At 49.8% G+C, this 13,606-nt stretch overlaps 1 protein-coding gene across 1 annotated transcript in view; it reads right to left on the minus strand.

Moving 5' to 3' along the window:
- SULT2B1 (sulfotransferase family 2B member 1) overlaps window positions 1–12,440 on the minus strand; it is a 34,331-nt gene extending 21,891 nt beyond the window's left edge. The window contains exon 1 of the mRNA XM_065899009.1: window positions 12,271–12,440. Coding sequence (XP_065755081.1) covers window positions 12,271–12,341 — 71 coding nt within the window. The 5' untranslated portion in view covers window positions 12,342–12,440. The remainder of the gene's footprint in view (window positions 1–12,270) is intronic.
- Between the last annotated feature and the right edge of the window lie 1,166 nt (window positions 12,441–13,606).

Consider the following 13,606-nt stretch of genomic DNA (forward strand, 5'->3'; position numbering starts at 1 on the left):
CTGATTGTGGTGATGGTTACACAAATCTATACATGTGTTAGAATTCATAAAGCTATACACACACCCACACACACAAATCAATTTTACTGATTGATTTTTTTTTTTTTAAAACCTCATTCATATAAATGTCAATACTTAACGCCCATTAACCATTATTATAACAAGACATCCCGTTGGCCAGCGTCCCTCTTGGCTACCCAGGGTTGTACAGAGAAGTAACCCTTGCCTGTATTACAGACCTGCCTTCGATTTGCCGTGTAACCCGAGGTCACTCTCAAAACCTCTCTGGTCTCATTTGAGGAACTAGCAGTGATGGGTGGGCAGGGACCAGGGACCTCTTTTCCAGGGACCTCCCAGTCTGATGTTCAAAGAGAGCTCCCCATTCCAGGAGCTTTAGGCCATCTTGCCTGAGATGGGGCAAATTCATTCATTTGGCCCACAGATATTTATTGAGCACCTACTATGTGCCAGGCCCTGGGGGATAGGAAAGTGAGTACAACTGACAAAACACACAACAAAACCAAAAAATATCAGAACAAAACAAAAATCCCTATTGCAGTTTATGTTTGAAGGAACAATAAAATTAACACAGAATGTTCAAAATGTAGTGTATCGGATGGTGATGGGAAAAATGAAGCTGGTGGGGGACAGGAAGCAGCTGGGATTGGGAGGGTTTGCAATTTGAGATCGATGGAATCAGGGGAGGGCCCTCCGAGGAGGTGACATTTGAGCAGACCTGAAGGAGGTGAGGGAAGAGCTGTGAGTGTGTGTACCAGAGGGAATAGTGTGTACAAAGGGGGGGAGAGGGCAGGCTGCTGGCATTCAGGGGTCTTGTGGGACTGAAACTGACCCCCACTCCTCTGAGAGGGCCCCGCCCGTCCATGCGTGCGATCCGGCCGCATGAGGAGGTTTTCCGCAGCCCCGCTGTCCTGCTGACTCACAGCAGGTGCCTGTGGTCAACTCGCCTGCCTTTCTCGGGAGAGCATTTTCAAGGCTCCTCAAGCCTGAGCTGGGTTCAGTGCGCCTTATTCCCAGGGCACCTTGTGCAGTGGCAGCCGCCCTCCTTTGCCTGTGCTGCTCTCGCCTGCAGGAGTGCCTTCCCTCACCTCCCGAAATTCCGCTGCCTGGAGCCCATCTGGGCAAGTGTCCCCATCTCCTCAAGCGTCCCCATCTCCTCTGGCCACCTCCACCTCAGTGGAATGACTCATGCCTTGGCCAGAGCGCAGAGAACCGGGATCTTTCACTCTCCTGCTCTCATCTGCGGCCGCTGAGGAGACATTAGAATAACCTCTTTGGGAGATCACTTGGCAACATTTTAAGTTATACAGACCACCTCCACTCAAGCAGAGGACACCCGGTCCATGCGCATTTTTACCCCTCTCAGCATTCTGTTCTTTTCTTTCATAGCCCTTTTAATACTTAGTAACTATTTTCTTTGTCTATTGACTTCTTGAAATCAATCTTCCCCACTAGTAGTAGCTACAAAGGAACAGAAATTCTGCTTCTCCCATGTCCCACCTCCAAGAACCAGCATCAGACAGGCAGGCAGCGCTCCATTATATCTGTTGGATGCACAAATGAACGTGACCTCCAGAAATTTATGGGATGGGTGACCTTGAGGAAGTGCCCAGTGATATATGTACCACCATGCTAATTGCAACATTGTAAGAGGGACCTGAACAACAGAGAACTGGATAAATAAATCAGGACTGGATGAATAAATCACCGCCTGCAAACCTTGGAATCCAGCCAATTCAAAAGGAGGCATTTATGTTTTGATAGGGATTGGGGTTACACATGTATTTCTCAGAATGGCACACTTCATAAGTTTGTGCAGTGCCCTGTACATAAACATCATCTATTAAAAAAAAAAAACTCATAAACAAGTATTGAAGTCTATTTCATAATATGCAGCCTGGAATGTTTAAGGTGAAATGTTCTGATGCTTGCAAATCACTCCTTTGAAATGCATCACCAATACAGATTGCTGGATGGATAGAAAGATGTACAGATATATGATAAAACAAGTATAATAAAATTTTAGGAGTAGTGGGTATAGAGGGGGTGCGTGCTGAATAATTCCTCCAACGTTTTTCTATGTCTTGGAATTTTCACTATGAAAATTCCAAAAGATCGGAGGGGTAAGGAGGTAGCATTTATTCGGGAAGATGTCTGAGATATTACAGAGAGTGAAAAGACAAGGGGCAGAGCCAGATATAAAGTAGTATCTTACTTATGTTTAAAAAATAAGTAAGTAAAAACAAGATACACACATAGAGAAAACTTTTCTGGCAGGCAAGCCTTAGAAGTGGTTACTCTGGGGATGGGGATGGGGTGTTTGTGAGAACCAGAATTTTCCATTTTATGCCCTTCTGCACATCTTGAATTCTGAATTGTGAACACAGTGGCAGTGACTGCCACCTGCTAGCCCTCTGCCCCCGTTGCTGGTGGGACCAGAGAGGTTTCTCCGGGGACTTGGGAGTCACGGGTGGAGGATAGCAGAGCCGGGCCTGGCATCACATCACCAGGAGAGCCCACGTGGGGCTGGGATGTGAGTTTGAAATGAACTTCTACCGTGTTAAGATCCAGAAGTGGGGGGATGTTTTTACACCTGCTAAACTGCCTTAATACGGCACATGTGTACCTTTCCTTCTTTTTAGAAGATCTAATTAGGAAAATAACAGGAATTCCCTGGAGGTCCAGTGGTTAGGACTCAGTGCTTTCACTGCCGTGGCCCGGGTTCAATCCCTGGTTGGGGAACTAAGATCCCACAAGCTGCACGGCAGGACCAAAAAAAAAATAAAAAAAAAAAAAAGGGAAAATAACAAATTATTGGATTGTATCTCTGTATCTATTGATCATCTGGGTTTATTAATAAGTTATATGTATTTATTATCATTTGGGCTTGTTAACAAGTTAATGGTCTCCCCCAGCATGGCCATGCCAGCCTCTGGGGATGCCCATACTACCAGCTTGGTGCGTACCTTAACCGTACTTGTAGAAGTACATGCGAGCACAGTGTGGGCACTCAGCTTCCTTCTCTGTTCCTGCTTGTCCGGCTTTTTTTTGTTTAATAATTATTTATTTATCTATTTAGGCTGCTCCAGGTTAGTTGCGACATGCATGTGGGATCTAGTTCCCCGACCAGGGATGGAGCCCGGGCCCCCTACATTGGGAACGGGGAGTCTTACCCACTGGACCACCAGGGAAGTCCCCGTCCTCCTTCTAAGCAATATTGATATCAGACCTTACTCTGCATCTTGCTTATTTTTTAGTTACTCTACTATGGCAGTCTTTTCAAATCTGCATTTATCTCTCTGCAGCTATCTCCTTGTTTTTATCTTATTTATTTTTTAAATTAATTTTTATTGGGGTATAGTTGATCTACAATCCTTGTTTTTAAAAACAGCTTCCAGAGCATTATTGACAATTGCCGTGGTATGGAAGAAACCTAAGTGTCCATTAACAGATGAATGGCTAAAGGAGATGTGATAAGGACTTCCGTGGTGGTCCAGTGGGTAAAACTCTGCACTCCCAATGCTGGTGGCTGGGGTTCGATCCCTGCTTGGGGAACTAGATCCCGCCTGCATGCCGCAACTAAGAAGTCCGCATGCTGCAACTAAAAGATCCCGCATGCCGCAAGTTAAAAAAAAAAAGTGATATGTATATACATATATATATATATATATATATATATATAATAGAATATAATATTACTCAGTCATAAAAAGGAAGGAAATTTTCCCATTTGCAGCAACATGGATGGACTTGGAGGGCATTATGCTAAGTGAAATAAGTCAGAGAAAGACCAATACTGCATGATATCTCTTATATGTGTAATCCCCAAAACACAACAAACTAGTGAATGAAACAAAAACGAAGCAGACTCACAGATATAGAGAACAAACTAGTGGTTACCATGGGGGAGAGGGAAGGGGGGAAGAACAACACAGGGGTAGGGGATTTTTAAAAAAGGATTATTATGGGATTATATGAAATCATGTGTGTGAAACTTTTGAAAATTTTAAAGCACTATAAAATTTAAAGAATCTTTCATTCAATTAAAAAAATGTTTTTAATAGCTGCGAGATATCCCATTTCCATCCTGAACATTACTTTCCTGTTGAGGAAACGTCCTATTTTTTTTTTCGTGTTTTCAATTATTTTAATAACAGATGGAACTTATTAGCACCTAAAGTTTTGGAATCATTATTTTTCTGCTTATGAAAATCACATATAGAACATTTGGAAAATACAAAAAATAATAGAGAAGAAAATACATATGCCCTGCAATTCCCCCACATAGAAATGACCATGATACAGAGATAGGTGGACAGCCAGCTAGAAATTTGTCTCGCAAAGCCTCCTACTTTTAAGTGAATTTTGACAAATGCAGAATCCCTCCATGCAATCCAAACCCCTCTCATAATATAAAATAGTCGATCACCCCAGAACATTTCCTGGTGCTTCTTCCCAATTAGCTCACACCTCCACCCTGAGGCTGCCACTGTTCTGAGTTTTTCCACATAAATTGACTTGGCTGGTCTCGGGCCTTCTAGGGCTGTCAGCTTGTAGAAAGTACTCTTGACATCTGGCTTTGTTTGCTTAGCATAATACTCTTGACATGCACCCATGTTTGTGTGTGCATTATAGAGTTTGTTCCTTTTTATGGCTGAGTAGAATTCGACTGTATCAATAGATTACGGTGTGTTGACCCATTCTCCTGTTCATGGCTGTTTCCGGGTGCCGCTAATATACATAAACCCACTGTGACCATACTTGTCTTCGTGTGGAAACTACATGCTCATTTCTCTTGGGCAAATAAGTAGCATTGGAATTGCAGGGTCATAGGGTGGGATGTCATACTGTTTGGATTAGAGTAACTTTATAGATTTTAAGTTCTGATAGGGTCAATTCTCCCTCCCCATTCTTTTTTTTTTTTTCTTCCCTGGCTATTCCTGCACATTTAAAATCTATACACACTTTTTTTTTTTTTTTGTGGTACGCGGGCCTCTCACTGTTGTGGCCTCTCCCGTTGCGGAGCACAGGCTCCGGACACACAGCCTCAGTGGCCATGGCTCACGGGCCCAGCCGCTCCGCGGCATGTGGGATCTTCCCGGACCGGGTCACAAACCCGTGTCCCCTGCATCAGCAGGCGGACTCTCAACCGCTGCGCCACTAGGGAAGCCCTGCTATACACACTTTTAAATGATTTTTTGATTTATTACTTTGATGATGATGATGGTGATAGAGAACAATCTAGCTAAAGAAATGAATCACTTTCTTCAAATTCTCAGGGTTCTTTGTCCTGCATCCCTGGCTCTGTCCCTCAAAGCCCAGCAGATTCTTTGTGGGCCCGGTAGCTTGCACTGCCCCACCTTCCCTCGATCCCCACGCTAGCACAGCCAGTGTTGTTCTGTTCCCACTGTCAAGTTCAACTTGTTCCCTGCATACGCCATGCTCCACCACACCATTGGAACTCTGCATGTGCTGTGCCTTTAGCCTGAAGGCTCTTCTCGACTTTTCTCTCTTCCCTTATGCTCTCTCTCTCTCTCTCTCTCCCTTCCAACGTATATTTATTAAGCCCCTACTATGTACCTCTCCCCACCCTTGAGGCCTTTGCAGCCTGGAGCCATGCCATCCAATAGAACTTCCTCTGACGATGGAAACGTACTGTTCTGTACCATGGCAGCCGCTGGCCTCGTGTAGCTACTGAGCCCTTGAAATGTGGCCCATGCAACCCGGAGGGGGGCACAATTTTTAATTTTATTGAATTATTATTGATTTCAACTGAAACACTGACACTCAATTCAATTATTAGAATACTTTTGTGTGTGTGTGTGTGTGTGTGTGGCATGTGGGCCTCTCACTGTTGTGGCCTCTCCCGTTGAAGAGCACAGACTCCGGACGCACAGCCTCAGCGGCCATGGCTCACGGGCCCAGCCGCTCCACCGCATGTGGGATCTTCCTGGACTGGGGCACGAACCCGTGTTCCCTGCATCGGCAGGCAGACTCTCAACCGCTACGCCACCAGGGAAGCCCAATTATTAGAATACTTTTTTATGCAGGTTTGGAAAAGCTCAGGCCTGAGAATCGACTTTTGTCAGCTGTAACGGTGATGAGAACTGAATGCAAATCAGATCTTTCTGATGTAAGGTTAGCACCTGATTTGAGAAAGTACACACTGTGTTCAGAGGCTTACTATGAAAAGACTAAAGTATCTTATTAATATTTTTTTCTATCGATTATAGGTTGAAAGAATATTTCAGATATAACAGGTTAAATAAAACTTCTAATTAAAATTAATTTCAACTGTTTCTTTTACTTTTTGTTTAATGAGACTAAGAAAATGTTTACCTAGGGGGCTCGGGTTATGTATCTATGGGGCAGTGTTGGTCTGGAGGGTGGACAGACCACAGACTCATTGATCCCATCTGGGGTGACCAGCGTCCACCCCCACCCCGTGAAGGTGACGGGGCCACAGAGGGGCAGCCCCTCCCTGTAGTTCCAGGCCCCTGTCTGATCCCTTTCTCTAGCATGGAGGTAAAGAGAGGGGTCTCCGGAGCAAATCCCAGATGTACGAGTCCTCTCTGGGCCTCAGCTTTCCCATCTGTAAAATGGGAATCCTAACATCATCACCCTCACAGGACTGTTGTGGAAACGGAAGGGGTTCAGCCACACAAAGTTCTGAGCACAAGCCTGGTGCGTGGCCAACGCTCAGGAAAGTTGTAATTATTACCATCTTTCACCCCGTCCCCACCCTTCCTGGCACCTGGGTTCCTGGCTCAGGAATGGGAATTAGAGAAGGAGGAAGGAAAACCGTGTGATCCCTGACTCAGCAGAGAACGGCAAGTCTGACATGTCCCGGGGCATCACCCACCACACCCATTGCACTGATGCACAGCTATCTGCCAGACCCTGTCTGCCCGGCGGGTCCCAGCCGGCGGGTGACATGGGCGGGATTTGAACACAGGGTTGACTTCCTGCGGGTAGCTTGACTCGTGACGCGGGCATTCTTGTCTGCAGTGGCAGAGACCTCGGGGTCCCTGGTCCAGGTCCCCCTGTGAGTAGCTGGCCACGCCCCTCTTGGGGTGTCTGATTCAGGCCTCCCAGTGAGACCAGGGTCTCCCTTCTTGCCTCAGCATTTAATGCCACTGATGGCCCACTGGGTCCCGCTCTGCATCCCCCAGAGCCTGCCTTCGGCAAACTGGGCTGCTCTGGCTCTTTCCAAGTGTGTCCTGGATGTTCCCACTTCCTGATCCCTATGCAGGACCACAGGCATAAGTGGGATGCGGGCGCACATCCTACCGCCCCCTCCCTGGCCTCTAGAAAGCAAGGGAACAGAAACACATCCTTCCTTTCACTCTCCAAGCGTGGGTCCCTTGCAGGGAGACCAGTGGTGGGGAGAAGGGAAGGTGGGGCTGTGAGCATCTTTTTCTAATCCTCACCAGGGTGCCTGATTTATTAGTGGAGGTCCAGAACCCCACTTCCTCTCTGCCTGCCCAAATTCCACACAGGTGGAATTATTTGTTTATTGCCTTTTTATTAGCGGCACCCTTCCCCTTGGGAAAAGCAGCTCTGTGACTGGAAGGACTATAGCCATAAAATCATCCAAGTAGCTTGGCCTCCCCAGGGAAGGAGGAGCCAGGGCTGTAAAACCAGTGTTGGTGACTTCAGCCATAAAAACGGTGAGATTTGAAAAGACCTTGTCTGGGGTTCTCCAAAATCAGAGGCAGGGGGGGAGCAGCAACCACAGGTCCAAATGCTGGCTCGGCTTCTCCTGGCCTTGACCTTCACCAGAAAGGGCTGGTCAAGGTGCAGTCCAGTGCATGGGGTATTCCAGGAAATGCGACAGAGCACAAGATACCTACTAAGCCTCCTGTCTGGCCAGGGTTCCCTCCTGACCCTCCTACCCCCTCATCTTGCTTATCCCCAAATTCCTTCCACATCTGCCCACCTTTTCCAGGCTGTGATAGAGTCAGGCTGTCCTGGTTCACATCCTGACTACAGCTCACTTGACAGCTGTGTGACTTTGGACAAGTCACTCAACCTCTCTGGGCCTCAGTGGCTTTCGTCATAAATAGAATGATAATAGTTAATCATTCTCGTGGCTTAATCTCGAACAGTTGTTGTGAGGATTAAACGAGGTAATAGGTGGAAGACACTAAGCAAGGTGAGCATTAAAAAGATTCTCTAGGGATTAACATCTTCTGGGTTTGTCTCTGTGTCACCTCTGCCTCCTGAAACTTAGTATAACTGCCTGGGTCCTACTTACCTCCTGCTTCTAACTTTTTCCTCTTAAAATTTTGGTTTTGCCCTTAAGATCCCTTTTTAGTCCTTTGGATACATACAAGTCTCCATGGAACACATTTAACATATTGAAACCATAATTTGTAACAAATTATGAACTAATGAACTAGAACGTTCCAAGCGATATGTCTCTCAGGTGCCTCTGAGCTCCTTCTTGTCCCACTGGCCTCTCCCTCTCCCCACCATCCGAATTAAATCCCTGTCAGTCACTTGTTTTTTTTAAAAGACAGTTTGTTTGTTTTTTAAATTTTTTAAAAGATTTTTTTTTTTTTTTTTTTTCCTGCGGTACGCGGGCCTCTCACTGTTGTGGCCTCTCCCGCTGCGGAGCACAGGCTCCGGACGCGCATGCTCAGCGGCCATGGCTCACGGGCTCAGCCGCTCCGCGGCATGTGAGATCTTCCCGGACCGGGGCACGAACCCGTGTCCCCTGCATCGGCAGGCGGACGCTCAACCACTGCGCCACCAGGGAAGCCCCCAGATTTTTTTTTTTTTGATGTGGACCATTTTTAAAGTCTTTATTGAACTTGTTACAACATTGCTTTTTTTTTGGTTTTTTGGCCCTGAGGCGTGTGGGATCTTAGCTCACCTGCACCCCCTGCATTGGAAGGCAAAGTCTTAACCACTGGACCGCCAGGGAGGTCCCTATGCTTGTTTTTTTTTTTTTTTTTTTTTTTTTTTTTTTGCGGTACGCGGGCCTCTCACTGTTGTGGCCGCTCCCGTCGCGGAGCACAGGCTCCGGACGCGCAGGCTCAGCGGCCATGGCTCACGGGCCCAGCCGCTCCGCGGCATGTGGGATCTTCCCGGACCGGGGCACGAACCCGCGTCCCCTGCATCGGCAGGCGGACTCTCAACCACTGCGCCACCAGGGAAGCCCTTTTTTTTTTTTTAACACTGGGTAGTTATTTATTTATTTATTTATTTATTTATTTATTTATTTATTTATTTATTTATTATATATATTTTTTGCGGTACGCGGGACTCTCACTGTTGTGACCTCTCCCGTTGCGGAGCACAGGCTCTGGACGCGCATGCTCAGCGGCCACGCTCACGGGCTCAGCCGCTCCGCGGCATGTGAGATCTTCCCGGACCGGGGCACGAACCCGTGTCCCCTGCGTCGGCAGGCAGACTCTCAACCACTGCGCCACCAGGGAGGTCCCTATGCTTGTATTTTAAAAATGATATATAGCTTAGCTTTTCTTGTTTTGGGGGAGGCGGGGAGCTTAAAATTGGAATTGGGCTGCAGTTAGTGTCCTGGGAATCGCTTCTTGCCCTTGACATTAGGACTCATTCATGTCACTTCCAGCAGCCACTGTCCTTTTCCTCTATTGTCTCCTCCCCTGCATGCCCTGCCCCTCCTCACTTGTCTTCCAGCCCTGACTCATCCTGCAAGTTCCAGCTCAAAGCTTGCCTAATCTCTCCTCCATTCATTCCTTGACATCATTCTCAGAGCCTTCTCAGGGTCCCCGAGCAGAGGACTGCGGAGGTGGTCCCGACTCTGTCCCTGTCTGTGAACGGTTCCGCCTTTTGGTACCACGGCGGTTTGAAGCCAGAAGTGTGATCAGGGACCTACCTGTGGTGGCCAAGAATCTTAAATCGTGTGAGAAGGAGTTCGCCAGGTGAAGGAGAGAGGTCATTCCAGGTGCAAAGGATTCAAGGTGTGAGATCTGGGCTGGAGGGGATGTGGAAGCAGCCAGGTGGGGCCCATGGAGCAAGGAAGGTGGGGAGGGGGCTTGGGGGCCAGAGAGGCGCTCCCACAGAGGGAGAAAGGCCAGCAGCAGGACCCTAGCCCCACTCCCCCATTTTAAACCAGAGCAGCTCTGTTTTGATCTCTATTATGTACTTCTGTTTGGATGTAAGATTTCTCCTGGACAAAGGAATCTGTAACTTAAAAAGGGTTTGGAGACTATCTCTGTGGGTGCTGGGGAGCCATGGAAGGGACTTGAGCAGGGGGGTGGCCAAGGATAGATTTAAAGATTTAGAAAAGACTTCTCTGGGAGTCCCTTCAGAGGAAACCATGTATGCAAAGGCACTGGGGCAGGGAATAGTGAGGTATAACCAGGGAATTTGAAGTGCTGGGGTAGATGGAATGCAGGTGAGGGAGGGGATTGACCTGGAGAAGCCAGGGTGCCAGGGCCTGGAGGGCCTCTGGACTGGGAGGAGGGGAGGGGCAGCTCTGGGAAAGACTGGAGGCGTGGAGGCCAGGGAGAGGCTCCAAGGGCAAAGATGAAGCCTGGGCAGAGACCATGAGAATGGAGAGAGTCAGGGGTCAGGAGAGTGGGGTTGGGGAGTGACAGGCCGTGGGAGGGAGAGGAAGGAAGGGACAAAGACAGTTGAGGGGGGGGCGGTTCTGACCTGGTGACCGATGGGGCCATCCCTGAGATGGCAACCTGGGAGGAGGAATAATTCTGGGGAGCCACTGAGTTCCCACACAATGCTGGGGACACTACGTGTCTGAGGGACCTGCAGCAGAGAGTCCAAAAGGGATGTTAAGGGCCCTCATGAGAGGCATCCTTCTGGGTCCAGGGGGTTCCAGAAGCTCATGGAAAAGAAGATTTTAAGCCACCTCCCAGGGGGCTGCAGAATTTCGGTCCAGAAGTGTCTTATAGGCTAGGGTTATTTACTCCCATTTTTCAGATGAGGAAACTGAGGCTGCGAGAGGCCAAATGACTGAATCAAGGTCACACACTGAGCAAGGGCTGGGGATTTTATGGCCAATTGGCTGTGTGGGAACAAAGAAGAGGGAGGTTCCCAGGGCCTGGCGGGAAGAAAAGGCTTCCTAGATGTGGGAACCCAGGAAGGGAACCAGTTTATCTCAGGAGGGAGAAATGGCAGAACCCAGAGGCCCAAAGAAAAGAAGGCTGAAGAGAGAATGCTGGGAGTTTCTTCAAACAGAGCTGGGACCAGCCTGGTAGCCACTCTCATCCTGAGAGGCCCAGAGACCTAGGAGGCTTGTCTATGTCACACAACACTCAGAATTTAACTGCTCGTCTCTGGAGTCTGGGGCATGAGGGTGAGGGAGGGGAGTGGCGAGCCTGAAACAGTACAGTCAGGGGTGGTTGGAGGAGCTCGGGAGGCCGGGAGAGACTTGCCTGGCAGAATGCAAGATATGGAGGGTTGGGATCATCTAAACAGCTCACTGTGTGATCTTGGGCAGGCTGCCTGCCCTCTCTGAGCCTCCACTTTCCCCTCTGAGAAATGGAGCCGTGGGGAGGGGGTATCACTGAGGCTGTTGGAGAGAGGGGAAAACACAGACTTTGGGGTCAGGTGGACAGGGTTCAGATTTGCTTCTGGCTGTGTAATCATGGTCCCATCACTTTCCCTCTCAGCCTCAGTTTCCCCATCTGGAAAGTGGGTACTATAAAAGTGTCTGACTCATTCCTAGGAACAAAGGAGTCACACTTCTGAGGTGGGGAAAGCTCTGTCTTGGGGACCCATCCTTGGGGTCCCCAAGTCCTCCAGGGCCACAGACTCTGACTCTGAGACTCAGCTGTATCCCAAACCCAGTCCACCTCTGCTCTCCCATCCTCCTCCCCCCAAACAGAACAGAAGCCCCTTGAGGGCAAGCACCCCCATCTGAAGGGCTTTTGGTCGTGTCTGGGAGGAAAGCGGGTACAAAAGGCCCTCCTGTTTCCCGGGCAACTACCATGCACCAAGACCCTGCTCTCATCCAGTCCTACCTCAGGCAGACAAACTGCTTCCGGACCCCTTTGACAGACAGAGAGACTAAGGCCCTGAGACGGACAAGACACCCCAAGAATCCCAACTGGTGACTCAACACAGCCCGGGTCCTCGAATCCCTTCGCAGGAAGGATCTGTACTCCAGGGTGGACGAGCCAGCCCAGCCCAGCCAGTTCTGAGGCTCCAGGAGGCCGGGGGCCACCTTTGCAGAGGCCCCTGGCTCTTCCCCCAGGCCACCTCCTCCAGGGGCGCTGCCGGCACGTGCCCAGGTCTGGGCCTCACCTGATCTCCGAGATGTTTTTCTCATAGGGGTCCCACGCAGCCTGGTTCCCGGGCTCGGCAGGCTCATCCATGGCAGGAGGGTGAGGGTGGGGAGAGGAGGACGCGCTGGGAGCAGATGGCACAGGGAGCAGGTGTGTGTGGCGGTGGCGTCTACCACGCAGGGAGCCCGCCAGGTGCCTACCTCCACGCCCAAGGGGAGGGGCAGCATCCAGCCGGTTCTCCCAGCTGCTACCCACGCCTCCGACAGTGGGGAGAGGCCAGGAGGGAGCCACCCTTCTCTGAGGGTGTAGAGGAGGGGTGATGGGCACCTCCTGGGCATCTTGCCAGTGGCTGGGGACAGAGTCCAGGGGGTCAGAGACAATCCCACACTGGAACATTCCGTGCTGGTGGCTGTGGGCATGTCTGTGCCCGTCTGGAGCCTCAGTTTGCTCATCTGATCAAGGAGCTAGTCTCACCTCAGAGACTTCATTCATTCATTCATGCCTTTATCCATTCAAGAAATACTGATTGAGCGCCTCCTGTCTGCCAGGCGCTGTTCTAAGGGTTGGAACCCTGCTGGGAACCAGACCGACAGAAACTGCCCTGGCGGGCTGACACTTGCAAGGGGCACACGTCAAAACAGATTGAAAGACGGGGACAGACGCAGCCGGGATCACAGGGGCACAAACAGGAGAGAGGGGCCCACTGAGAAAGGGTCAGAGACAGCAAGAGACACAGAGAGAACGAGGAAGAGACAGAGAAACATGCAGAGCGACAGAGACAGGGAGAAGCTGAGGGAATGCGAGAAACACTGAGGGTCAGAGATAGTGAGAGACATTGAGAGACACAGAGATACAGAGATGCAACAGATAAGGGCCAGAGCTGGTTGGTGTGGGACTTTGAAACTCACAGCGCCTGGTCTGAGTCCCAGCTCCAGCACCTCCCAGCTGTGCGACCTGAAACTAGTCCCATCAGCCCCCGGGCCTCAGTTCCTCCCGTAAATGGTACCCACGTCATCGGGCTGTTGTGAGAACCGGATGAGACGTTTCTCAGATGCTTTGCGGAGAATCTGACACACAGGAGGCTCCGCAAAGCCCACGTCCCCTTCTGCTCTGTCCCCCACCCAAACCCAGCTCCTCTCCACCTGCTGGTCTCCTGACCCTTCAGACACTTGGCATCTGGTCCCCAAACCTAATCTCACCAGAAATTACAGCTTTTTTTTTTTTTTTTTGCGGTACGCGGGCCTCTCACTGCTGTGGCCTCTCCTGTTGCGGAGCACAGGCTCCGGACGCGCAGGCTCAGCGGCCATGGCTCACGGGCCCAGCCGCTCCGCGGCACGTGGGATCTTCCCGGACCG

This window comes from Phocoena phocoena, chromosome 20 (genome assembly GCF_963924675.1).
Source record: "Phocoena phocoena chromosome 20, mPhoPho1.1, whole genome shotgun sequence".
NCBI classification, from domain to species: Eukaryota; Metazoa; Chordata; class Mammalia; order Artiodactyla; family Phocoenidae; genus Phocoena; species Phocoena phocoena.